The 26343-nt window shown below is 44.5% G+C and overlaps 2 protein-coding genes across 3 annotated transcripts in view; both read right to left on the bottom strand.

Moving 5' to 3' along the window:
* DHX9 (DExH-box helicase 9) overlaps positions 1-9939 on the bottom strand; it is a 43798-nt gene extending 33859 nt beyond the window's left edge. The window contains exons 1-4 of the mRNA XM_056531887.1: positions 9806-9939; positions 7310-7442; positions 5321-5461; positions 4635-4746 (exon numbers count right to left, since the gene is read on the bottom strand). Of these exons, the coding sequence (XP_056387862.1) occupies positions 4635-4746; positions 5321-5461; positions 7310-7420 (364 nt within the window). The 5' untranslated portion in view covers positions 7421-7442; positions 9806-9939. The remainder of the gene's footprint in view (positions 1-4634; positions 4747-5320; positions 5462-7309; positions 7443-9805) is intronic.
* Positions 9940-14148: 4209 nt separating this feature from the next.
* NPL (N-acetylneuraminate pyruvate lyase) overlaps positions 14149-26343 on the bottom strand; it is a 48105-nt gene continuing 35910 nt past the window's right edge. Inside the window, exons 10-12 of one of the 2 annotated variants that reach the window (XM_056531889.1) lie at positions 25217-25301; positions 20731-20770; positions 14149-14857 (exon numbers count right to left, since the gene is read on the bottom strand). In XM_056531889.1, the coding sequence (XP_056387864.1) occupies positions 14712-14857; positions 20731-20770; positions 25217-25301 (271 nt within the window). In that variant the 3' untranslated portion in view covers positions 14149-14711. Of the gene's footprint in view, positions 14858-20713; positions 20771-25216; positions 25302-26343 lie in introns of both variants that reach the window. The other variant, XM_056531890.1, reaches the window with a different exon arrangement.

Raw genomic sequence — 26343 nt, forward strand, 5'->3', positions numbered from 1 at the left:
AGGTCACAGGGGAGAAGTCCTTCGCTTCACACCAACGAAAATAAGACCGCCAAGTACGGTGGTAAATTCTTGGGGAGGAGGGCTTACGAGCCTTGAGCATGGTGTGAAAGACTGGGGAAAGAGAACCCGCGGGCCCTCAAAACCGCGGTCTCAACCGCCACGCCGTCAAATACAGCGACTGTAAATTGGGGTGGCAAAGAGGACCCAGAGATAGTAGGTCCGGGAGGGGCGAAAGGCGCAGAGGAGCGTCGTCCAGGAGCTTGACTACGTCGGCGTACCACGACCTTGGGGCCCATCTGGAGCTACCAGAATGGCGGAGATGTCCTCTTCCTCGAGCTTCCTCTGCCCCCTGGGAAGGAGCAGACGAGGAGGGAACAGATAAGGTAGGGTGAACACCGCCCAAGGAATCACTAGGGCGTCCACGGCCAAAGCCCGATGGTCCCGTACTTTGACACAAACGGAAGAATTTTCCGATTGTGCCGAGGCGAAGTGATCCACGTCTGGAATGCCGCAGAGCTGCGTGAAGACCTCCGGATGAAGAGACCACTCGCTGGGGCGGGCGAGGACCGACTGAGGAAGTCCGCTACTCAGTTGAGCACTCCCGGAATGTGAATTGCCGAAAAGGCCGGAACCTTGTTCTCCGCCCAGGTGAGTATCTTGGTCACCTCGGCCATGGCTACTGAGCTGCGAGTGCCGCCCTATCGATTTATGTACGCCACAGCCGTGGCGTTGTCCGACTGAACGCGGACAGGACAGGACTGAAGACGTGACTCCCAATGAAGAAGACAAAAGAAGAATCGCCCGTAATTCCAATATGTTTATCGGAAGAACGGTCTCCGGAGGAGACCAGAGTCCCTGAACCGTCCAATCCCTGAACACGAGAGAATCGTCAGTTGAAGGGAGCGGTAATGAAAATGGGCAAAGGATACAGCCTCCACAGTTGCCACCATGCGACCCAGGACTTCCATACAAGTGCGGATGGAGACTGAGACCTGGGTCCGAAGGGAGCGGACCCCCGCCCGAAGCACCAGACGTTTGTCCGTTGGAAGACAAATTCAGGCAGAAGCCGGTCGAATCGAAATCCCAGAACGGATAGAGACTGGGTAGGACGGAGGACTGACTTGTCCCGGTTGACCACCCCCCACCGAAGTGAATCAGAGTGTGGAGAGTGACGTCCACATTCTCCAGAGTCTGGGCTCTGGTTGGAGCCTTGATGAGAAGGTCGTCCAGGTAGGGTATCACCGAGATACCCCTCGACAGTAACAAGCCCATCACTGGCGCAAGGATCTGTAAAGACCCGGAGGAGCCGTGGCTAGACCAAAGGGGAGGGCTACGAATTGAAAATGCCCCTCCGGAACCGCAAGCAGAGGTACCGATGGTGGCCCGGAAATATTGGCACATGGAGGTAGGCATCCCTGATGTCCACCGATGAAGGAACTCCCCTTGTTCCAGGGACGACACCACCGAGCAGAGAGATTACATTCGAAAGTGGAGGATGAGGAGACGGTTGAGACGCTAGAGGTCTAGGATTGGTCCCACAGAACCGTCCTTCTTGGGGACTACAAAAAGATTCAAATAGAAACCCCAAAAACGTTCCCCCGGAGGGGCGGGAACGATAACCCCCTGGAGAAGTAGAGATTGGGGAGCCGCCCGAAATTGCTTCGCCAGGAGGAGGAGACAGGGGGGCCCGGGATCGAAAGAAGCAATCCCTCGGAAGGGAGGCGAATTCGATCCGGTAACCGTTGGACACAACGACCCTAACCCAAGGGTCCTGAATGTGTGAGATCCAGATGTCTCGGAAAACAAGAGACAACCTCCCACTCGAAAAGAAACCGCGGGTGGGGGGCCTCACTTCGTGCAGAAGTGGGTTTGCAGTTGCCCGGTTTGGGCGGTTGGAGTCCGACTTCCAAGACGGGCGTGGCCGGAACGAGGGAGCGTTCTTGTCCCGCGAGGGCGCCTGCCCGGACCCTTTACTGGGGCCAGAGGTCCGAAAGGACAAGGACCTCCTTTGGGAAGTAGGGCGAGCCTTTAGTTTGAGGTAACAAGGAACTCTTACCTCCCATTGCCTCAGAGAGAATCTCATCAAGGCGTTTGCCAAAAAGACGGTCGCCCGTAAGGGGAAGCTAGGTGAGAGACCTTTTGGAAGTGGCATCCGCATTCCAAGCTTTAAGCCACCTAGCGCGGCGGAGGGCCGCTAGGTGACCCACAGCAAAGGCAGAACAACGAACTGACTGCATGGAAGCTGCGCACAGAAAGTCCCCAGCTTAAGCGCATTGGAGAGCCAGAGCAGATAGATCCTCTGGGGGGGGGCCTTGGACACCCATGTCGAGACGAAGATGGGAATAAGAGCCAGCTGCTTCAGAAGCGAACTTCGCTAAAGATTCTACCTTCTTGTCCGCGGGATCCATGAAGGCAGTGGCATCTGCCAGAGGCAGTGTAGTCGCCTTAGAAATCCGGGAGATTGGTGGATCCACAGAGGGAGGGGAAGCCACCTTAGCGACAAGGTCCTTGTCAAATGGATAACGCTCTTGAATTGTCTTGATTCCCGGGAATCTCTTGTCTGGATGTTTCCATGCGGATTCCAGAATGTCAAAGTCAGCGAGAGAGCTGAACCTTTTAAGTGCTGGCTTAGTACGATGAAAGGATACTTCTGGATTGACATCCGAAGATCCTGGGTCCTCCAAGGAAAAGGTGTCTCTTATGGCTGTCACCAATGAGTTCACCATAGCAATTGAGTCCGAGCGGTCCTCTGGGTCAGATGCCGGTTCGGAAGCCTCATCCACTAGTTCACCAGGGGAATGTGAATGAGTAGAGGCAGTCTTGTAGGGGGGGGGGGGGGGCGATCCAGACCGGGTACGCAGCTCTGGCGTGGCAGAGCGGCGACTCCGAGAACATCCTCTAGAGGAGCAACATTTATGCCCAGATGATAGGGAGGGGCGGGATCCGCGAGGGGAACGCACACGTCTATCCGAAAACTCAATGGAAGAGTCAGACGAGGCACCCCTAGCACGCTTGTGAGAGCGTGAGGTACGAGGGGACGAAGAGCGGGACCTCTCAGAGGTCCTGCGCCGGGATGACCCCTTCAAAGCGGACACCATTTTGCGTGGGGACTCAGCCACTGAACGGGAGACTTGGGACAAGTCAGCCATACACTGGGTCAGGGAAGAAACCCAGGCTGAAGGAGCGGATGAACCCACCGGGACCGAAGGTGCATCAGGGGGTCTGGGGGAGCAGGCAGAGCAAGCGGGCTCAGCGGAGCAAGGCATCTTGGTATTACAGTGCTTACAGGTATAGTAAGTCACTAAATTCCCAGGTTTCTGTTTAGAGGGATGAACAGCCCTAGGTACGGACATAATGGGGCAAAAAGGAGAAGACAGGCACTTTTTCACCCAGATCTGTGTCCCGTCAGCTGCAGTGAGGAGACATTGCTCCGTGCAGCTAGCTAGACTCATAATTCCAGCCAATAGGGAGGGAGGGGCGTGCTTGGAGCAAGGCACGAAGTAAATGACCCCTAAACACAGAAAATCGCGCCCACGGCGCTGATTGGGTGCTGCTTCGCGCCTCTGAGAGCTCCCCCCGGTCAATGGGCGGAACTACAAGCGTCGAGGAAGAAGTGTCGCCGCTCCTTGTCCCGAGCGCCCATCTGACTGTATATGTGCTCGGGGGAACAGAGCGGGCGGCCAGAGCATCGGCAGCCTCTGCCGACGAAATGAAAGTAAAACTGAGCCAGCTCATAACAGCGTCGCGGCTGCAAGCCGCGTATAAGGCGATGTGAAGATATAAGCCGGCACTGACAGCCGCACATGAGGCGCTAAGTAGTGTCCCAAATAACACACACCACACACACAAAGAAATGTTTGTAATATATGCCCCCTTAGTGAAACTGCTCCCCCAGCAAATGCAGCCCGTTAAAAAAGCCCCAAAAACTGAGATGGGCCAAAACAGGGGGGTCTCCAGAGGTTGCAAGGCTGTACCTGTGGAAAAAGGTACTTCCCTCAGTCAGAAGAACTTACCTAATGGAGTCTTCAGTGAAGTCTTCAGTCAGCTTTTCATCCCTGCATCACACCTGGCTGCTATGCGCGAGCGAGGTGAGCAGAGACATAGGGCGACCCGGACCCATGAGGTACCACCCAGGCGCTGACTGTTAGCAAGGGGGGGTTAACAGCGCATATACGCATTGTCTGTGCCCCCTTACTCGCAATGGGGAAACAGGGAACCGCAGCCCCCGAGTCCCCACCTGAAAAAAGAAAGAAAAAGGAATAAAAAAAAAAAAAAAAACTAACACGTCCCTATACTAGGAAAACAAAAGACCTGGTCTGGATAGCCCAGACCAGTCCACCTCCTTCAGACACCAAGCTTAAACTGACTAGCTCAGAGCCTGAAGGTGGATATATCCTGCTGGGAGGAGCTGATTTTTTTTATTACCATAGTGTCACACCTCCTACAGACAGCAAGATACACCCACGGTCTGTGTGTGGGAGCCGATAGAGAAATAAAGATTATGTACGAAGATTTTCTGTCATTTCCAATAAACAGCCATAAACTTGTATATGCACATTAAATGATGAAATACAAAAACACAAGTAGAACATATTCCCTGACTCAGGGCTCGTGCTGCCATTACTGACACTAACCTGCACCTTCTGCCTTTAAGGCCAAGTGTGGTGGCAACGGCCCTCCTATGGGGACATCTAATCCATCATTGTTCCCTTCTTGAAATCCATCTGTTGAATCTGACTGTCCAGCCTAGGCAACAAAATGAAGGTAAAAAACGCATTCTAATTATTGAAGCAAGTCATGACTCATTTCCTTAACATTACTTTTTTTTAATCAAAAATTTTTATTCAGTTTCTATTGTTATATGTACAAAACTAAAGGAAAACTCGCTGCCACATTAAGTTTATCCAACCTGCAACCCTGGCATTCGGTGCATTTATCATTTCCCTTTAACAACTTTTTTTTTTTTTTTTTTTTTTAAATCACAGAGTTTAAAAAAAATAAATTCAAGCATTACAGGGACAAACGTTTTGACTGGACAGGGTCTAAGTGTTCGAGAATGAGCTGGGAGAAGTCTTATTTCCTGGCTCCTATATTATCAGTCTCATAATGTAAGTCTATAGAACAGCCCAGCTAACAGATACAGTGTCCCAGCTCACTTCTCCCAGCTCATTTTAGTCACCTGTCTGGGTCTAACTAAACAAGCTTTTTGAAGACGTGGGCACCTTTTAAACATTAACATAAGATCCTATACATCTTGTGCTAAAGTTTTCTTGATCTTTATATACATTATTTCAAACTTTTTCATTTAGAAATCACCTACCCCAAGTGCCGGGACTTCATCACTCCTGATCTCTCCCATTCTAACTAGGTAGTTCACAAAGTCACGAGCTGCATTACTCTGAGCATCCTTCTTGTTTGTAGAATTTCCCATTCCCATGAAGTTGTAGCCATCCACACGAACCTATTAGGGGAAAAAAAAAAAAATAATGAACAAAATAGATCAAACTGGCTGCAGCCAGACCTCGAGGATCTGAGCTGAATGCTTCGCAAGAACTGTACAAAGTTTTTTTTTTTTATATAAACCCATATTAAGGGTACGTTCACACGTACAGGATCCTGTGCAGATTTGATGCGCAGGATTTGTTACTGCTGATTAGAAGCTGTGCTCAGTCATAGTTTACACTGAAATGTGCAGCAGAAAATTCTTTGCATCAAATCACGTGCATCAAATCTGCGTAAGTGTGAACGTACCCAAAGGGTACATTCACACACGCAGATTTTTTTTGCGGGTTTTCAGCAGTGTATTTGAAAGTGGGCAGGCTCTTCTCGGCTGTCCGCAGCAGATTTTCCGCGGTGGAAAATCCGCCACAGTCCCTACAGACTTCAATGGGGCTTGCTGTGAATTTTCAGCAGTGTACATTCCGTTGCGGAAAATCTGCTGCGGACAGCCGAGAAGAGCCCGCCCACTTTCAAATACGCAGCGGAAAATCCGCTAAAAAATCTGCACGTGTGAACGTACCCTAAAGGGGTATATCAGCCAAATACCCCCGCGATCTCCGTGCAGCAGCCGCATTCTACGCAGGCCTGCGTCTCCAGTCTCAGAAACCCGTTTCCAGGACTGGAGTTCATGTCTATGGGAGGGGGCGTCCTGGAAACAAAAAGGTGCGGGTGCTGCATTGGCATCGCAGGGTGTCCCAGAGTCGGGCCCCCTGTGATCAGAAATCTTATCCCCTATCCTTTGGATAGGGGATAAGATGTATTTGGCTGGAATAACCCTTTAAGGGTATGCTCACTGTCATTCCCTTCTGGCTACTGTAATGTTTCACAAGGTTTAGCAGATGAACGTTGGTGGAACTACAACGCTATGGTTTCTGCTATGCACTAAACCAGCAGCATAAAAGAAACCTACTGATGAAGCAAGACAAAGCAGTCTACAACCAGACTGTAATGGCTCCCACCAGCATTTATCTCACTTGTATGGCCGACTGAAGAGTCTGTAACAATGCAGCACACAGGAGTCATAGGTTGTGATAAGAAAGGACAACAGCCAACGGCAGAGCATTGCTAGAATAGTAGACAGATCAGTGAAGAGATGCAGCATGGTGAGAACCTGCAGGTAAGTTATGAACTTTGTTCTAAAAGAAACAAGTAAGGCTAGGTATCGGGACATTTGCGCAAGTATTTGTACTTGTGCAAATGTCCATTGGTGCATTAATAATATATATTCTGTAATCTCCGTGCTGTGGCTCTCCAGCTGTTGAAAAGCTAATGCCCAGCATACGGCTGGCAGGACATGCTGGGAGTTGTAGGAGGAAAGCAGCAGGCTAAAGATCACTAATCCCATCAATCTATATCTAGGATATACAGAAGTTCTATAGGGCTGCTATGAACATGAGTAGAAGCTAGTTGTAAGAGGTTCCATCAAGCAGGTACAGCGCCCCTCAGACACCAGACTATGTAAATCAGTGTGCCTCCAGCTGCTGCAAAACTACAACTCCCAGCATGCCCGGACAGCCAAATGCACATTACACTTTTCTTTTTCTATCTCTTATCTGTACATGCTCATACATATTAGATCAGAGTTTCTCAACCAGGTTGCCTCCAGCTGTTGCAAAACTACAACTCCCAGCATGCCCGGACAGCCTTCGGCTGTCCGGGCATGCTGGGAGTTGTAGTTTTGCAACAGCTGGAGGCACCCTGGTTGAGAAACACTGCTGTAAATTGTCCTCTTGATAACAATGGGATCAGTTCCAGCATCACTTTCCCTATGTTTCCATTCAGTTCTATAGAACCAATAGAAATACTTTACCTCACATACAAACTTCTGCCGCAACTTATTTCCTGCTGAACGGATCTCATAGTTTGGAGTGACTTTCTTCTTCCCGCACCAAGCATATAAAAAATTCTTTACGTCAGCCATGGTTGTACAGAGACTTTGTGACCTGGAACACAGACCCATATTATCAATACTCCATTATAAAGTGATAACATATCGCTAACATAAGCCATCCCGTTAACTCATGTAACCCCACAATCCTGAGAACGAGGGGTGAACATGATTATTCAGATCCGTGGCTCCTCCAGTTTTCTCTGCACAGCGCCCCCTCTGACTGCCTGGTCGGGCTGGTAAACGCATCTGGCCCCTATCAAGGCTGTGCAGGGAAAGACACTCTATAGTACCCTTCCAGTACTTTTTAGCTGCTGTATGCTACAAATTGTTTTCTTTTTGAATTTCTTTTTTTCTCTTGTCCACAGTGCTCTCTGCTGACACCTCTGTCCATGTCAGGAACTGTCCAGAGCAGGAGAGGTTTGCTACGGGGACTTTCTCCTGCTCGGGACAGTTCCTGACACGGACAGGAGGTGTCAGCAGAGAGCACTGTGGACAAGACAAAAAAGAAATTCAAAAAGAAAAGAATTTCCTCTATAGCATACAGCTGCTAAAAAGTAAAGGAAGGGTAAAGATTTTTTTAATTGAAGCAATTTACCAATCTTAAGCATATAAGTGTGCAGCTCACAACCGAGGATCCGAGGTATAAGTGGTTAAAAGATCGATCCCCACCGACCAAAAGTTTAGATGAACTGTAAAGGATCTCCCCATACCAGATGGTACCCAATAATAATTGGAGACAATGGGGGAAATTTATCAAAACCTGTCCAGAGGAAAAGTTGCCCAGTTGCCCATAGCAACCAATCAGATCGCTTCTTTCATTTTTAACAAGAACTTTACAAAATGAAAGAAGCAATCTGATTGGTTGCAATGTGCAACTTTCCCTCTTCACAAGCATTGATAAATCTCCCCCAATGTGTTTGAAAAAAAGTCATATAATTTATTTATTTGTTTAATAAATTCTATGACTTTTTTCAAACAGTGGCCCTCATTTACTAAGAGTGTTGTGTAGGTTTCTTTGTGGGTTTTAATTCCCTCCAATTTATTTTCCACGGTATTTACTAAGGTTTCCCTATACTTTATTTATTTATTTATTTTATTTTTTTAAACACCCGTCGGGTTTCCCTCAGCTCAAATCCACCACATTTTCTGTGGAAACCTTAGTAAATATGTTGGGATTTTGTGAAAATGTCGGGAACACACCCCTTTTCTGAGACCACACCCCCGACTGCCACGCCCCTTTTTCGGGTTTTCTTAGCAAAATGGAGAGAGTCGGGGTTATTTTCGATTCTAACGCAGACAGAATTTCTGGCGCAATGCGACCGAATCTGGCGCACAACCCGACAAAACATCTCGGGTCTGCAATAGTAAATGAGGGCCGTTGTCCCCAATTATTATTGTGTACAATCTGGTATGGTGAGATCTTTGAGGTGTGGGGTTAAAGGAGTACTCCGGCGAGCACTTTTCTCATGTTATCCCGTCCGGGCTGCAAAATAAAAGAAAAACTTTCTCTTACCTGCCAACGAGTCCCCGGAGCTCCGGTACAGGTGTTCGGTCCCCGGGCTGTATTCTTCTTACTTCCTGTTAGCCCGGCACGTCACACGGAGCTTCAGCCTATCACGGGCCGCAACGATGTCCCGCCTCGGCCGTTGATAGGCTGAAGCTCCGTGTGACGTGTCGGGCTAACAGGAAGAAGAATACAGCACGGGGATCGAACACCTGTACCGGAGCTCCGGGGGCTCATTGGCAGGTAAGAGAGAGTTTGTTTTCTTTTATTTTGCAGCCCGGACGGGATAACATGAGAAAAGTGCGCGCCGGAGTACTCCTTTTATATTTTTACAGTTCCTCTAATTTAGAAATCTGTTTAACTTTCTGGCACCAGTTGATTGAAAAAAAAATATAAAAAAAAAAAAAAAAAAGTTTTCCACCGGAGTACCCCTTTAAGGGGTTATGTACCTCACAATTTGGGCGCATGACCGGATATAACCAGAGCGCAACACAATAGTAAATCCAGCCCAGTGATAAGTTTCCCCTCACATTACATGAGACATTATATGGGATATTCCTGTAGTACAGAGTTTCTCATCCAGTGTGTCTCCAGCTGTTGCAAAACTACAACTCCCAGCATGCCCAGACAGCCATTGGCTGTCCGGGCATGCTGGGAGTTGTAGTTTTGCAACAGCTGGAGACACACTGTGCTATAGCAGCTGCTCAGTTCCTCCTCCCGAGCATGAGGTGGCTGATAAGGAACAATAGTGTCCATTCAGCCTCAGGACAATATACAGTGCAGGAGCATCACGGGCAGATGCGTCACATCTACTATACATACTGCCCATACGATACCCCATCCTGAAATCGCGACATAGAACAGACTAGGAAGTATTGTATCGCACGATATATACACGGCGCGTTACTTACCCGGTGTTCCTCGCCTCCGTACCGCAGGCCTCTGGTCACAATACAAGCAAGCACAAAATGTCCGCGCGGGGATCACACGCAGCCACGTACGAGATATCTGCGCATGCGCGATTCTGCCTAAACCAATCAGAAAGGAAACCAAAACCGGAAGCTGTAGTTTTTTCCGCCCCCCACAGGAAACGGTTGAACGCTTAGCGCCATGTTGAAATGGGGCATCCCTGGGAATAAATGGAAAGATGTGTATGTTCAACCAGCAATGTGTTCTTTGTATGCTTTTCCATACAAAAACAAGTGCAAAGGAAAACCAGTGCAGTTGCCCTTAGCAACCTATCAACTCGCATTCTAGTCAATCATCAAAAATGTGCATGAGGCAGTGTTTTCCAACTGGGGTGCCTCCAGTCGTTGCAAAACTACATCTCCCAGCATGCCCAGACAGCCAAAGGAGAGTTGTTTTGCAACAGCTGGAGACACCCTGGTTAGGAAACACTGGTATAGAGAGAAAGAAGAGAAACTGTAGGGTGGAGGGAGGGGAAATACACACATTTCTCTGCATTAGTGTCTGTCAACAAAATGGGGGAGATTTATCAAAACCTGTGCAGTTACCCATAGGCAGCAGAAAGCCTCAAGCATGCAGGGAGTTGTAGTTTTCCAACAGCTGGAGGCACGCTGACTTCAAAACACCGGCTGAGGTGATACAACAACATGGGACGTGCAAAAGCCAATCACATGTCACACGACCAAAATACTTGCGCAATTTGTGTCTTCCTGGCATTCGACTTTGTACACTTCGCATACTCGCCTGTGGTGGTTGTTTTTGCAAAAGCGCTGTGGACAAATTTTAGAGGGGAGTCAGTGTGGAAATATGAATCATCATATCTACATAGCGATTATTATTTTTTTGGGCAGATTTTCCCCTATTTTTCATTTTTTCTAAATCACAGCAGCTACCATTTATCATTGTCTTTAGACTGTTTTATGTGTCTAGAAAAGTCGCAAGCAGGGTTTATTTGCACTTTTTTGTGCCTTTTGCTTTACACATTTCTGCTGATTTTGAGTTGATATCCACTGATTTTGGCAATACGCATGATATGGAAGGGTTTTATGAACTGCACCTTTTTGTGAAAAGGCGCAAAGCCACTGAAAAGTCCCTAAAACTACAACAGCCCAGACTTAGCTTTTTGGTGTATGTGAAGAGTGAAACTTCATAAATGTGACCTGCACAAAATTTATCAAATGCTCTGTGACAATTTAATAAATTTGGTGCTCCTGCACATTACCAGCACACAAAAAAAAGGTGTAGAAAAATGCTTCACTTACACCTACAATGATAAATGCCAGCCAGTGTGCTTTTGTATTTTTTCCAAATTTTAGGGTGGAAACATAACGCTGGGAAAAACATATGACAAAAGAATCCCATGACTTGTAATGCAGGGGGAAAAATGCTACATAAAAATGCCTATACTAATACACAATAGTTTGAGAAAAAAAAACACCAAAAACTGCAACAAAGGAGGGTTTCCCCTATCCCCCCCCCCCCCATTTTTTTTATTTTGCGTTTCTTCTTTAGGCCAGAAAAATGCAAAAAAAAAAAATTGTCTATCGGCAGCCCAAGGTCCACATTAACTGCAGGCACCTGAGTTTTTGGCAATTTTTGAATTGATTTTTTTCACCCTCCAGTGGCATTTTTAAGCTTAGTGGCAGTTTTTGAAAATCTATTGGTTTAAAAAAAAAAAAAAAAAAAAAAAAAAAAACAGGTGGTATGTTTTTTTATTTATTTAAATCTTCAATAGAAAGATAAAGGGGTACTCCGCCCCTGGCATCTTATCCCCTATCCAAAGGATAGGGGATAAGATGTTAGATCGCCGCAGTCCCACTGCTGGGGACCCCGGGGATCGCCGCTGCGGCACCCCACTATCATTACTGCACAGAGCGAGTTCGCTCTGTGCGTAATGACGGGCGATACAGGGGCCGGAGCAGCGTGACATGACTCCGCCCCTCATGACGTCACGGTCCGTCCCCTTAATGCAAGTCTATGGCAGGGGGCGTGACGACCGCCACACTCCCTTCCCATAGACGTGTATTGACGGGGGCGGGCCATGATGTCACGAGGGGCGGAGCCGTGACGTAACGATGCTCTGGCCCCTGTATTGCCCGTCATTACGTGCAGAGCGAACTCGCTCTGCGCAGTAATGATAGCGGGGTGCTGCAGCAGCGATCCCCTGGGTCCCCAGCAGCGGGACCCCGGCGATCTGACATCTTATCCCCTATCCTTTGGATAGGGGATAAGATGTCTAGGGGCGGAGTACCCCTTTAAAGGAGAATGGCGGGATGTACAAATTATCCTCTACTATGATTGGGATAAGTTTTAGATTGCGGAGGGTCGGACCGCTGGACCAGAGTAAGGGTGCGTTCACACTACGGAATCTCCGCTCGCTGAATTCCGCTGTTTGCTATGGGGATTTCCTTTTAGGCCATGTTCACACTACGGAATTCTTGCAGAACTCCGTGAGCGGAATTCCACGGTGTGAACTTAACATTAGTGTGAATGGGTCTCCGCAAGAGCCGTTCAAACGGCTGAAATTGTTCCGCGCAAAGAAAGAACATGTTCATTCTTTGCGCGGATTCCACGAGCACTGCATAGCCATCAATGGTGACGGCTCAGTGCCCCGTGCCCTAGCGCCGAAGTAAATTCGGCAGCGGCCGCCAGGCGGAATCTCCGCTCGCGGAATTCAGCGAGCGGAGATTACGTAGTGTGAACACACCCTTACTCTGGACAGTTCCTAAAATGGACAGAGATGTCAGCAGAGAGCACTGTGATCGTGATGTCAGCAGAGAGCTCTGTGTTCCAAAAAGAAAATAAATTTCCTCTGTAGTATTCAGCAGCTAATAAGTACAGGAAGGATTAAGATTTTTTTAATAGAAGTAATTTACAAATCTGTTTAACTTTCTGGCACCAGTTGATTTAAAAAAAAGTTTTTCACTGGAGTACCATTTTAATGTAGAAAAATAAGTATATTTAAAGAAAGAACAAACAAGGGTTGAAAATATCGATTTATTATGCCATCTTTTTTACAAAAACGGGTCAACTTGTAGATTTAGCACTGATCCTGCAGCATATCTTAGATGTGAGACATAAAAAAGTAGATATATTTTTGTTTTCCTAGTGATGACAGTATAGTAAGAAAAGTGTTTTTTAGTGGACAAAGACTTAGAGAGTGAAGAGCGGTGAAAGACATTACAGACTAAAGGTGTTGCTGCCACCTAGTTTATCAGGAAATAGTAACAAAGCAAATATTGGCAGTATTTAGTATCCTTCTCCCTTTCAACCGATGCTTTTCCATTATGATTTCCAGTCCCTTTCCTTTTCTTTCTATGCTCTGTATTTTTCATAGCTGCCCCTAGGTGATCAAGTGGTCCTTAAAGGGGTACTCAGTTTTTTATTTTTATTTATTTTTTTTAAAATCAACTGGTGCCAGAAAGTTAAACAGATTTGTAAATTACTTCTATTAAAAATCTCAATCCTTCCAGTACTTATTAGCTGCTGAATACTACAGAGGAAATTATTTTCTTTTTGGAACACAGAGCTCTCTGCTAAATCACAAGCACGGTGCTCTCTGCTGACATCTCTGGTTATTTTAAGAACTGTCCAGAGTAGGAGAAAATCCCCATAGCAAACATATGCTGCTCTGGACAGTTCCTAAAATGGACAGCGATATCAGCAGAGATCACTGAGTTCCAAAAAGAAAATTATTTCCTCTTTAGTATTCAGCAGCTAATAAGTACTGGAAGGATTGAGATTTTTTAATAGAAGTAATTTACAAATCTGTTTAACTTTCTGGCGCCAGTTGATTTAAAAAAAAAAATAAAAACAATTTCCACCGGAGTACCCCTTTAAAAGGAAATCTGTCAGCAGTATCACTCGCACTAATCTTGTCACACAGGCTTGTAGTGCGGGTGATGCAGGTCAAAACGATACTCACGGCGTCCAGATTCGCCTTTACGGCGTCCAGATTCGCCTTTTTCTCTTTATGCAAATGAGGGCCTTGGGGCATGGGCAGAGCTCCGAACCAAGGTAGGGGCACGCTGACATCATCTTAGTCGGGCGGGTGATGTAAAGTTTTCCTCTATTCTAACACGGGGCGCAAGAGCAGGGAGGGGGGGTTATGAATATTGATTAGCCGGGCAGAGCACCCGCACGGCGAAGATGACATCAGCGTGCCCCTAGCTCGGTTCGGAGCTCCGCCCATGCCACAAGACCCTCATTTGCATAAGACAAAGGTGAATTGCAGTGGAACGGCTGGGCGAATCTGGATGCTGTGAGCATTGTTTTGATCAGAATCACCCGCACTACAAGCCTGTGTGACAGGTTTAATGCAGGGGATACTGCTGACAGATTTCCTTTAAAATAGTTGGAAAAAAAATTCTACTTTAGGAGAAAGTTTTAATAAAAAACATTTTCATTCTTGCTGTTTAAAAGGTTTTAGATATGTATTTGTAGCAAAAGTGGTGAACATCAAGCATATATAAGAATGGGACACTTATTAGAACCTTAAGGCATTTCTTCTTTATAAAATTAGGCAAGTAATTCAACAATACTACAACATAGTGGCAAAGCTGGGGTGGTATTAGTGGTGGTGGGGAGGTTGGAAGAAGTCTTTATGGTGGTCTGCCCTGTCCGGGTGATGCCAACCTGGGCTACGCCACTTATACAACAGGATCGGGTTAGTTTCAGATTACAGTTATTAGAAAGGTAAACATGGATGTAGGCTTGAGGGTTCTCTTTCAGCGCCTGAGAAGATGGTTGCACTGTATGTCACTTGGTGAACAACAAAGTAGATCCACCAAACATCTCAGCAACTTGCTGGTCATAATCAAATACATAGGTTGGTTATACCAATTTATGTTCTCATATAAGATCTATCTTCTTTATTTCTTCTCTGATTTTTTCTAAATGCTCTGGCTTGAATCTTGAGAATAGTGGTGATCTTGGTGGTCCTAGGTCAATTCCAGATACTGTAGACATAATGTTTTTAAATTCTGGTAATCCCCAACCTTCAAAAAGACAAATGAGGAAAAAATTGTGAGCCATTCTGAAAGATATCAAAAGAGTTTTTCTGATAATTTTTTTTTTTGATTGCCTATCCTTAGCAAATTGTGTAGTGAATGTGCTGGGTTAGACTCTTTTAACACTACAGTGGGGATATACCTCAGGGGGACTGTGACATATAGCTATGAGCGTAATAACTAGAGATGAGCGAACTTACAGTAAATTAGATTTGTCACAAACTTCTCGGCTCGGCAGTTGATGACTTTTCCTGCATAAATTAGTTCAGCTTTCAGGTGCTCCGGTGGGCTGGAAAAGGTGGATACAGTCCTAGAAGACTCTTTCCTAGGAGACTCTTTCCTAGGACTGTATCCACCTTTTCCAGCCCACCGGAGCACCTGAAGGCTGAACTAATTTACGCAGGATAAGTCATCAACTGCCAAGCCGAGAAGTTCATGATGAATCGAATTTACTGTAAGTTCGCTCATCTCTAGTAATAACTTTTTGGCACATGTCAGATGTTTACTCATGCTAAGAAAATAAAAACTGTGTAATATGATTTTTACAGGATCCTACACCATTGAATACCGCAAGTGTCATTCCTATTCCAGCTAGGGTACAAATGCAAACCTCACTGGATACCCCACCAATAGAGGCCATGACACTTTTCTGGCCTTCATTAGGTGTTTGGAGTCTATGGATGTTTGCTGTATGTACTGGAAGATTTCCAAATGCAAACGGACTCCACTGATTTGGTATGACAAGAGCCTTACTTCTGCTCTGCTCCCATTCATTTTAAAGGTAAAATTTCACTGTGTATGCAGGCTGTGGCAAACAGCTGAATGATGGGGGTGCCAAGCCTGACTGGACGGATATCGATCACTTAGGCTGGTTTCACATTAGGTTTATGCATCCTGTTAAAATGTCCTGTTTTCTATTTCACGGTTAGCAAAAACAGGATGGCTATCCTTTTTGCCTCTGTTGACTTTATTTGACAAAAACCAGGATCAATCTGGATCCAGTTCTTAAAAGGAGAACTCCGTAAGGAGAAAAAAAAAAAAAAAAAAAAAAAAAAAAAAAAAATGATACCTGCCGTCACTCTCCCAGTGCCTCCTGTAACCCGCTCCGGCCTCTGCCGCAACCCTCTTCCTGGTTGCCGGAGAGTCGTACTGCACCCAGCCAATCACTGGCCACAGCGAAGTCCCACCTCAACTGACAATAGGCTGAGCGGCAGTGTAATGTTTTTGGCCCCGTAACTGGTCTTCTGCCAGGACCGAAAAAGTCACACTGCCGCTCAGCCTATCACCGGCCGAGGCAGGACCTCACTTTGGCCGGTGATTGGCTGGCTACAGTATGACTTACCGACCACCAGGAAGAGGATCGTGGCAGAGGCCGGGGCGGGTTACCAGAGGAGCGGCGGCAGGTATGTATCTTTTTTGTTACTGCCGGCAGTCCGAAACACAATTTTAACATCCTGGAGTACTCCTTTAATAGGGCAGAAAAAAAAAAAACCTGCATGATTTTTTGTTCAGCTGCACCTTTTTGTAATGGTTAAGCTCCTCCCCCCCAAAAAAATACATTATTAATAAATTCTAAAAAATACAAATACTGTACAGGATGTTTCAACAGGATGCAAAAATGTTATGTGAAACCAGCCTTGGCCTTGGGATAGGTCAACAGAAAATTGTGCCAAACATATTCCATTATTCTCTCCAGTAAATCAATATGATTTCTATGCATGCCTGCACAATGAACATGTAAGGCAGAGAGGATGGAGAAGAGCTGCTGTACTAGATACAGTCCATGGCCGTTTCAGACAAGTGTATTGTGGACGTATTTATACATCTGTATTAAAGCCACAAGTCCTGATGGTCTAATGATCTAGAATGCTGTCAGTTCCTGTGCCTACAGCTGTATGGATGGAATAATGCAATCATCCTACACGCTCTATTTTTTTTAATCCATATTATGCCCAGTCTAGTTTCTTTGGCATTTTTCCCACTAACCAATTGAATTAGAAGAAGTTGTACTGTTTTAAAGTATGGAAGGCATGGTTATAACATTATCACTGAAAAACAGAGAGGAACAAATCATACGTATCATATTTTTCGCCGTATAAGACGCACTTGATGCGTGTTATACGGCAAACACCTGCGGCCATCAACGGCCGGGACCTGCGGCTAATACAGGACATCACTGATCGCGATGATGCCCTGTATTAACCCTTCAGACGCGGCGATCAGAGCTGACCGCCGCGTCTGAAGCGAAAATAACACAAAGCCGGCTGCTCAGTCGGGCTGTTCGGGACCGCCGCGGTGAAATCGACTGAACAGCTTACAGGACACCGGGAGGGACCTTACCTGCCTCCTCGGTGTCTGCTCCGTGCCAGGATCTCGTGCATGGTCGGCGCTCTCCTTCGACGTCATCACGTCGTCGCGCATGCCATCCCCGTCATCCAATAGGAGCGGTGTGCGTAGCGATGTGATGACGGCGACGGAGAGCGTCAATCCCGGGGAAGAAGATGTCCGGAGCGTCGGGGACACCACGGGGACGCGGTGACAGCGATGGAGCGACATCCAAGGCAGCGGTGACTGGTCCGGAGTGGCAGGGACACGCGAGTTTTACCTCCTATCCAGTGGTCTTCAACCTGCGGACCTCGAGATGTTGCAAAACTACAACTCCCAGCATGCCCAGACAGCCGTTGGCTGTCCGGGCATGCTGGGAGTTGTAGTATTGCAACATCTGGAGGTCCGCAGGTTGAAGATCACTGTTGGGTTCAGAAATCTTTTTTTTCTAGATTTTGGACCTTTAAAATAGGGTGCGTCTTATATGCCGGTGCGTCCTATAGGGCGAAAAATACGGTACATCTTTTAAACAACCTATTATAGTTAAATGGTACCTGTCACTAAATAAACATTCCTAAACTAACTCATTATGTTCCCTAACTGCACCCAACATCCCCCTGCTCTTTGAAAGTCTGTTTTGTGCCTTTTCTTCTTGCTCACAGACATTGCTTTGGTAAAAGAGTGTTCTGTAGGCATTTTTTTTCTTGCTTTGGTTTTGCTTATGTATGACGTATTTATCATACTATCACAGGAGGTTAATAAATTTGGTTTACATAAGCAAAAAACTATAAATTACTTTAGAATGCAATTTTTATAGCACACAAGCTAAAACCAGTTAATAACTTCAGAACACCACCTCCTCTCCTCTGTGTTTATTAAAAGTTTTTACTACTTTTTTCCCTCTAAATGTACTAAACTATTTTGTGTGTTTTTTTTTCTTCTGCTTTCAGATCAGTGTATGCAGAGAATTTCTTTGTCTTCAGTGGACTACGATGACCAGTGTTTTTTTTTTATTAATAAAATGCTTAACCCCTTGGGGACAGGAGGGTTTTTCCGTTTTTTGCACTTTAGTTTTTTCCTCCTTACCTTTTAAAAATCATAACTCTTTCAACTTTGCACCTAAAAATCCATATGATGGCTTTTTTTGCGCCACCAATTCTACTTTGTAATGACATCAGTCATTTCACCCAAAAATCTACGGCGAAACGGAAAAAATAATAATTGTGCGACAAAATTGAAGAAAAATTTAATTTTGTAAATTTTGGGGGCTTCCGTTTCTACGCAGTACATTTCTCGGTAAAAATTACACCTTCTCTTTATTCTGTAGGTCCATACAATTAAAATGATACCCTATATATATAGGTTTGATTTTGTCGTACTTCTGGAAAAAATCATAACTACATGCAGGAAAATTTATACGTTTAAAATGGTCATCTTCTGACCCCTATAACTTAATTTTTCCACGTACAGGGACGGTATGAGGGCTCATTTTTTGTGCCGTGATCTGAAGTTTCTAGTGGTACCATTTTTGTATTGATCGGACTTTTTGATAGCTTTTTATAATTTTTTTCATGATATGAAAGTGACCAAAAATACGCTATTTTGGACTTTGGATTTTTTGCGCGTATGCCATTGACCGTGCGGTTTAATTAATTATACAATTTTATAATTCGGATATTTCTGCACGCGGCGATATCACATGTTTATTTTTATTTACAGGTTTTTTTTTAATGGGAAAAGGGGCATGATGTTTTTTTTTTAGGGAAGGGGTTAAATGATTTTTATTAACTTTTTCTTTTTAAATGTTATAGCCCCCATAAGGGACTATAACACTGCACAGATTGATCTTTTACATTGATCATTGGTTTCTCATAGGAAACCATTGATCAATGATTCTATCACTTGACTGCTCATGCCTGGATCTCAGGTACTGAGCAGTCATTCGGCAATCAGACAGCGAGGAGGAAGGTAAGGGACCCTCCTGCTGTCCTACAGCTGTTCAGGATGCCGCGATTTCGCCACGGTGATCCCGAACAGCTTCCTGAGCTAATCAGCATTCGTTTACTTTCACTTTAGACGCGGCGTTCAACTTTGAATATCGCGTCTAAAGGGTTAATCAGTGGCACTCGCTATTAGCCACGGGTCCCGCCCGTTGTTAGAGGCCGGGCCCGACCTACTGTGGCCCCGGTTATAGAAAGGGAGTGGGCGAAGGGCGTACAGGTTTGCCCTCCGTCCACAACAGGTTAAAGTGAGCTTGTAGGGGGGAGATTTTTTTTGAAATTTTTCTTTTCTTTAAACTTGTTTTTTCAATTAAATTTACTTTACTTTGTAGTGGAAACAGTCTTCTAGACAGAATTCATTACTAAGCCGGTGCTTAGTGTTAGCCTCAAAAACAGCTAGCGCTAACCCCCCCCCCCAATTATTACCCCGGTACCCCTCGCCCACACTGGTAACATCAGACTGTTGCTGCTTGGTTGGTATCTGGCTGAAAATAAAAATATGGGGGACCACACACACTTTTTCTTTGAAGAAAAAAAAAAAAAAAAAGTGTGTGGTTCCCCATATTTTTATTCTAAGCCAGATACCAACCAATCAGCAACAGTCTGATGTTACCAGGGTGGGCGAGGACCATTGTTACTGACCCTCCCCAATCTAAAGAATGCCAACCTGTTACTGCCTAGGAGCGCCATTTTTTTGATGCTCTTGGCATGTTGGTACCGGTATTGGGGGTTAGCGCTAGCTGTTTTTGTGGCTAACTCTAAGCCCAGGCTTAGTAACGGATTCTATAAAGAGGGTTCCACTACTAAGCCTGTAAAGTAAATAAAAACACGTTTAAAAAAATTTTTATTCCAAAAAACACTCCCACAAGCCCTTGGTAACCAATTTTATTATAAAAAAATAAATAAAATAAAACACAAAAATATTCATCTCGCACCCGCACTACCTCTTGCAAGACTACAAGACTCTGCATGCCCTCACAGAGAGAATATGCTGGGAGCCAGGTCCGTGCTGGCTTACATGTACGCTGCTTTGGAGGTGGTTACGACTCTCTCTTTCGCACTTGATAAATCCCTGACCACTGCAAAGTGAAAACTGAAATTAGCTTTGTTAAGCCAAAAGTCGCACAAACAACTGCTTAGGCGCACATGATAAATCTCCCCCAGAGTGAGCTGCGGGTAGGAGGATGTGGGCTCAGTTCCACGGTGGTTCACGGAGTCTGGAGCAACGGGGAAGCAGCGGAAAAGCTGAAGGCAGGCTGGGAGAAGGTGGGAACTTCTTCCTCTGTCACCTGCTCGCTCCCGCCAGTCTGATTGACAGGTAGGGAGCAGTGCTGTGCTGGTCACGTGTCCCAGCTGCAGTCAGATTTCGGACTCATGCCAGGCCAGCATGAGTTCGAAATCTAGCGGCCGGGGCATGTAGGGAGACACCTAGTGGTGGGTTTTACCCAAGTAAAAATAAACAAAAATAAACATTATTTTTTTAATAACATGTATTTAGAAACCTAATAGGAATAGGTACCCTTTAAAATGACATACCCAGAGCAAAAACAAATGTGATGAACTCCTGTATTCCACACTGAAATAAATATTAAAAACATAAATAGGATTAATATTCAAGCATAATAATTAATAATATTTATACATTTCTAAGTGAAATCCCCTTGCAGCAGCTGGTATAGGATTCTGCTGTGCAATTCCAACTACAAACATTTAGTGGTGGAATTGGATTCTGCCGAAATAATAAAAATATTTAATTTGGTGGAATTCTACAGACTGTATTGCCATAAATGGGGCTGGCGCAGGTGCTCTTGGTCCTCCTGCTCTCAGAAGGTCTCTGCGGAAATTCTCAACGTACCCTTCTAAAGATTGTTTCCTTTCACTTATGTTGTCCCTGCAGCCAGTCCCTTGGAGCTCTGCAGAGCTGTATTTATAGAGGGTTTCCAAAGCATTTGGAAAGCTCCTTTACTGCCTCCATCCAGTCTGTCAATCATACCACAGCACAAAGCCTTTTTTAAATATTTTGATTTGAAATTAGTTTCCTGCCCGATGAATATATTTATTTATTAACCATTGCTTGTATAACACGGCCACATTCCAATACTGATCTAACACGCACATAAGCGCACACTATAGCCAGTTGTATAGTAAGGTATTTAACCTATCAGTATGTTTTTGGATTGTGTAAGGAAACTGGAGAAGGCAGAAGTAATCCACATAAACAACAATAGGGCCAACATACAGATTTCACGCAGATGTTCTCTTTGGTTGGATTAAATGATAAGATCCCCAGTGCGGCCAGACAAAATTGTCAGAAAGACACTGTGCCGATCCAGCGGATTTAGCATTCAAGCATATCTTAGGAATCCCCTTAAGAGAAAATAATTTACAAATAAATATAGTGCTCCAGGCTTTTGGCAAGTGAAAAATTCCTGGCAGAGGGAAGGAATGGACAGCATTGTCTAGCTGCAGGAATATGCCTATACTATTCTTATGTGAAACTGTCATTTAAACAACCTTAACATGTTGCACATGTCAAAAATGTAGAGATTGGTTGGGGTCTCGGTCCTACGATTCCCTCAGATCATTAGATATTAGGTAAAGAGCGCAGTTGTGTCCGTCACTCCCCAACTGATTGCAGGAGTACAGAGACTGTATCCTGTCGCACTGCACCGCTTATCCAAGTGTATCTTACTATCAGATAGTTTCTCAGGGCTAAGGCCTCCAAGCGATCTAAAACTTTTTGCATGTCTGTATGACATGTCAAAAGTTTATTTAAAAGTGTGGAAATCCACAGCACTGCTTCATTTGCAATTCATTAATATAAAGTTCATGTTTATTAAGAATTATAAGATCCAATTTTTTTTTTCAAACAAATCCATTAGGCTCTGTGTATTTATTTCATAATAAGAAGACAATTACATTACATTACATATGGACATTTTGATCACATTGACCTTTATCAACAGATCTAACCTTGAAGAATATTAGTACAGTGGGGAATAAAGTAGTTAGCCACCAATTGTTCAAGTTTTCCCACATAAAAAGATTAGAGGTCTGTAATTTTCATCATAGGTATACCTCAACTATGAGAGACATAATGAGAAAAAAAATCCATTAACATCACATTGTCTGATTTTTAAAGAATTTATTTGTAAATTATGGTGGAAGATACATATTTGGTCACCTACAAACAAGCAAGATATCTGGCTCTCACAGACCTGTAACAACTTATTTAAGAGTCTCCTCTGCCCTCTACTCATTACCTGTATCAATGGCACCTGTTTGAACTTGTTATCAGTATAAAAGACACCTGTCCACAACCTCAATCAGTCACACTCAAAACTCCACTATGGCCAAGACCAAAGAGCTGTCGAAGAACACCAGAAACAAAATTTTAGACCTGTACCAGGTTGGGAAGACTGAATCTGCAATAGGCAACCAGCTTGGTGTGAAGAAATCAGCTGTGGGAGCAATTGGAAAATGGAAGACATACAAGACCAATGATAATCTCCCTCGATCTGGGGCTCCACGCAAGATCTCACCCCGTGGTGTCAAAATGATCACAAGAACGGTGAGCAAAAGTCTCAAAACCACATATGGGGGGGGGGGGGGATGACCTGCAGAGCGCTGGGACCAAAGTAACAAAGGCTACCATCAGTAACACACTATGCCACCAGGGAATCAAATCATGCAGTGCCAGACGTGTACCCCTGCTTAAGCCAGTGCATGTCCGGGCCCATCTGAAGTTTGCTAGAGAGCATTTGGATGATCCAGAAGAGGATTGGGTGAATGTCATAAGGTCAGATAAAAGTAAAGTAGAACTTTTTGGTAAAAATGCAACTCGTGTTTGGAGGAGAAAGAATGCTGAGTTGCATCCAAAGAACACCATACCTACTGTGAAGCATGGGGATGGAAACATCATGCTTTGGGGCTGTTTTTCAGCAAAGAGGCCAGGACGACTGATCCGCATAAAGGAAAGAATGAATGGGGACATGTATTGTGAGATTTTGAGTGAAAACCTCCTTCCATCAGCAAGGGCATTGAAGATGAAACGTGACTGGGTCTTTCAGCATGACAATGATCCCAAACACACTGCCCGGGCAATGAAGGAGTGGCTTCATAAGAAGCATTTCAAGGTCCTGGAGTGGCCTTGCCGGTCTCCAGATCTTAACCCCATAGAAAACCTTTGGAGGGAGTTGAAAGTCTGTGTTGCCCAGCAACAGCCCAAAACAGTCCACTGCTCTAGATTAGATCTGCATGAAGGAATGGCCAAAATACCAGCAGTGTGTGAAAACCTTTTGAAGACTTACAGAAAACTTTTGACCCCTGTCATTGCCAACAAAGGGTATAGAACAAAGTATTGACATGAACTTTTGTTATTGACCAAATACTTACTTCCCACGATAATTTGCAAATAAATTCTTAAAAAAATCAGACAATAGGTTATGTTTTTTTTTTCTCATTATGTCTCTCATAGTTGAGGTATACCTATGATGAAAATTACAGGCCTCTCATCTTTTTAAGTGGGAGAACTTGCACAATCCCCCCCCCCCCCCCCCCACTGTAGATATCTAGAAAGAACATTCCAATGTCCTGTATGTCCTGTCTTGTATGTATGTCCATGCAGCCCCAGAGCCGATTGTACATACAAGACAGAGGACATTGGAATGTTCTTAATGCCCTTAATTGATATCTTAATATGTCCATATGTAAATGCATCCATATGTCAATAATTCACAAAGTAAATGTCTGATGTCTTTTGATTTGCAAATGTTGGATATTATAATTGTTAATAAACATAAATTTGTGAATTAATGCATGGGTCCTATTAACTTCTACACAATGGGGTGAATTTAACATTGTCTGTGTGAATAGAGTTCTTTTTATCTCTGCGTTCCTAGGTGTACATCATGTGTACTTCCCCACAATTATTAAAGAGGCACAGGTCCTTCATGAATCGAAAAGTAGCTTAGATGTAGACATGTTTCTAAGTGTGGCCTGAGCTGGTGTGAGGCTGCACAAAAAAAGTGAGTGTTTGCGCACATATTTAAAATTACAATTTGATAAATGTCCGACCACTGCTAAAAGCTAACCTTGCCACACTACAGTCAAGGTTTTTTCTTCTTTTTTTTGATTGAGTCTAAATGTATTAAGCAAAAATGTGCAACATTTCGACCCACTGCGCAGAAATTTGTGACTTTTTACCACAAGAAAAAAATCTATCATAAATTTCCCCCCCTTGACTACGAACCTAACCAGCCTACCTAGAGCACCCTGGAGAAACAGTATATGGATATTTGATAGTAGCTCTTTAAAGTGTAAAAGTCATTTAAAACATTTATGTTTAGCTCAGAGAAAAATACTTTCTTCTCCACTCACCAGGCTATTTCCCCTTGAGCTTCATATCAGTTTATCACTAAGGGGAATCCTTACAGAAAAGCAATCACTGCTTTAAGCTTCACTGAAATCAGGTTACCCTACCCATAGAAGTCTATATAGAGGGGAGGAAGAAAGTTCTAGAAACAGACTGCTGTGTTATCACTGAGCTGGATTTACAGTTTAGACTGCTCAGTAATGTCCTCTTTGCTGCTGCTACTTCTGAGGGTTTTCTACAGAAAAGTAGGAGAGCAGGTCCCCCCCAGTGTATATTTATTGTGTGAAAACCCTCATTAGGTGCTAGTCTGCATTTACTATGGAGTTGAGCTCAGGGACAGCTAACACTTAGAGATGACGCCTGCAGTGGAGCGGAAATTGGTCCATTCTGCATTTGCACGTACATACACACAATAGCTTATCCTGAAAAATTATCTGAAATGATAGTTACACTTTAAGAATAGTAAATAAATATTAGCTTTCATATCTAATACACAGGATGATAAGAAACTACTTCTTTACACAGTTCAGCCCAGAACAGCCAAGCTGACAAGTAAGGACAGGAAGTGTAAACCTATTGTGGCTCTATTTTATGATAAAATTCAGATTTAAATAATATTTTGTTGTCCGACTATACATTCCCTTTAACCTGAATCTTCCTGGCTTTCTCCAGGTCTCCTTTCTCAAACGCAGTCAGCATTTTAGTGGTTGTTGCCCCCAAGTAGTTGTACGTGCTGTTGAGAAAACATAAAATTCAATACAAGACAAAACAATTGGGATAGAACATATAGACAGATATTTCTAAATAGCAATGCCAGTACAATTCATGGTATATTCATATATTTATGACCACTCAGTATGTGACTAACTGGGGACCTTCACCCATATGCTGTGGGTATCCCATCAGTGGAAATATGTGCTTCCCTGCAGACCTAACAAACTGGAAAGGTTTTTCTAAATAGGCAACGTTCCCATACACAATAAATCTGATGATCTGAAGGTGGCCATAAATTTTCAATAGTTGTGGCTGAGTTTTACGTCTTCTGATCTCCCTATACACAAACATTTGGCATGGCTGAAGGGTCACGTTTCCTCTATGGGAAGAAAAGAGACAGCTGTGGCACCAGATTTTATCTCCCAGAACAATAGCATTGGATACTGAAAATCCAACACACGTGACCCTTCCTTCCACCAACATCATCTGTAAGTGGAAATATTGGGAGGCTTTCATACATAAAATGTGTATTAGAACCTAAATGTCATGGAGGCCATCCAACTCTTCCTTTTAGGGCAGGGTTACACGGGGCGCACCTGCAGTGTATTTCACACTGCAAATGCACTGGCGGCAGTCACAGAGGGACTGCAGAGCTAACTCCCAGCTGTGACCAGGTAGCTCTGTGTGTCCACTTGTAGTGGTAAACTTCCCGCTGTAGAAATCCGCCGCTATGAGCGGACACACAGAGCTACTCAACTGCAGCCAGAAACTCGCCCTGCAGTCCCTATGATGCATCCGCAGCGTGAAAAATACTGCGGGTGTGCCCTGTGTGACCCTGCTCATACAGTAGATTACAGAAGAAAGGAGGATCAGGTATGTTGTATTTTGACATCCCTAATAAATTTAATCCCCTGCCAAAAACACTTTGGTCATTCATCTAAATGGGGATCGCAGAAGTCTGTGTTTGCTGCATGAACAACCCCATTGATGAAATGCATGGCTTTCCGTCTCTGAAAAATATGTGTGTAGCCCAATTAATTCCATATAACCAGGTCAGAAGC

The sequence above is a fragment of the Hyla sarda genome, chromosome 7 (assembly GCF_029499605.1).
Source record: "Hyla sarda isolate aHylSar1 chromosome 7, aHylSar1.hap1, whole genome shotgun sequence".
Taxonomy (NCBI): domain Eukaryota; kingdom Metazoa; phylum Chordata; class Amphibia; order Anura; family Hylidae; genus Hyla; species Hyla sarda.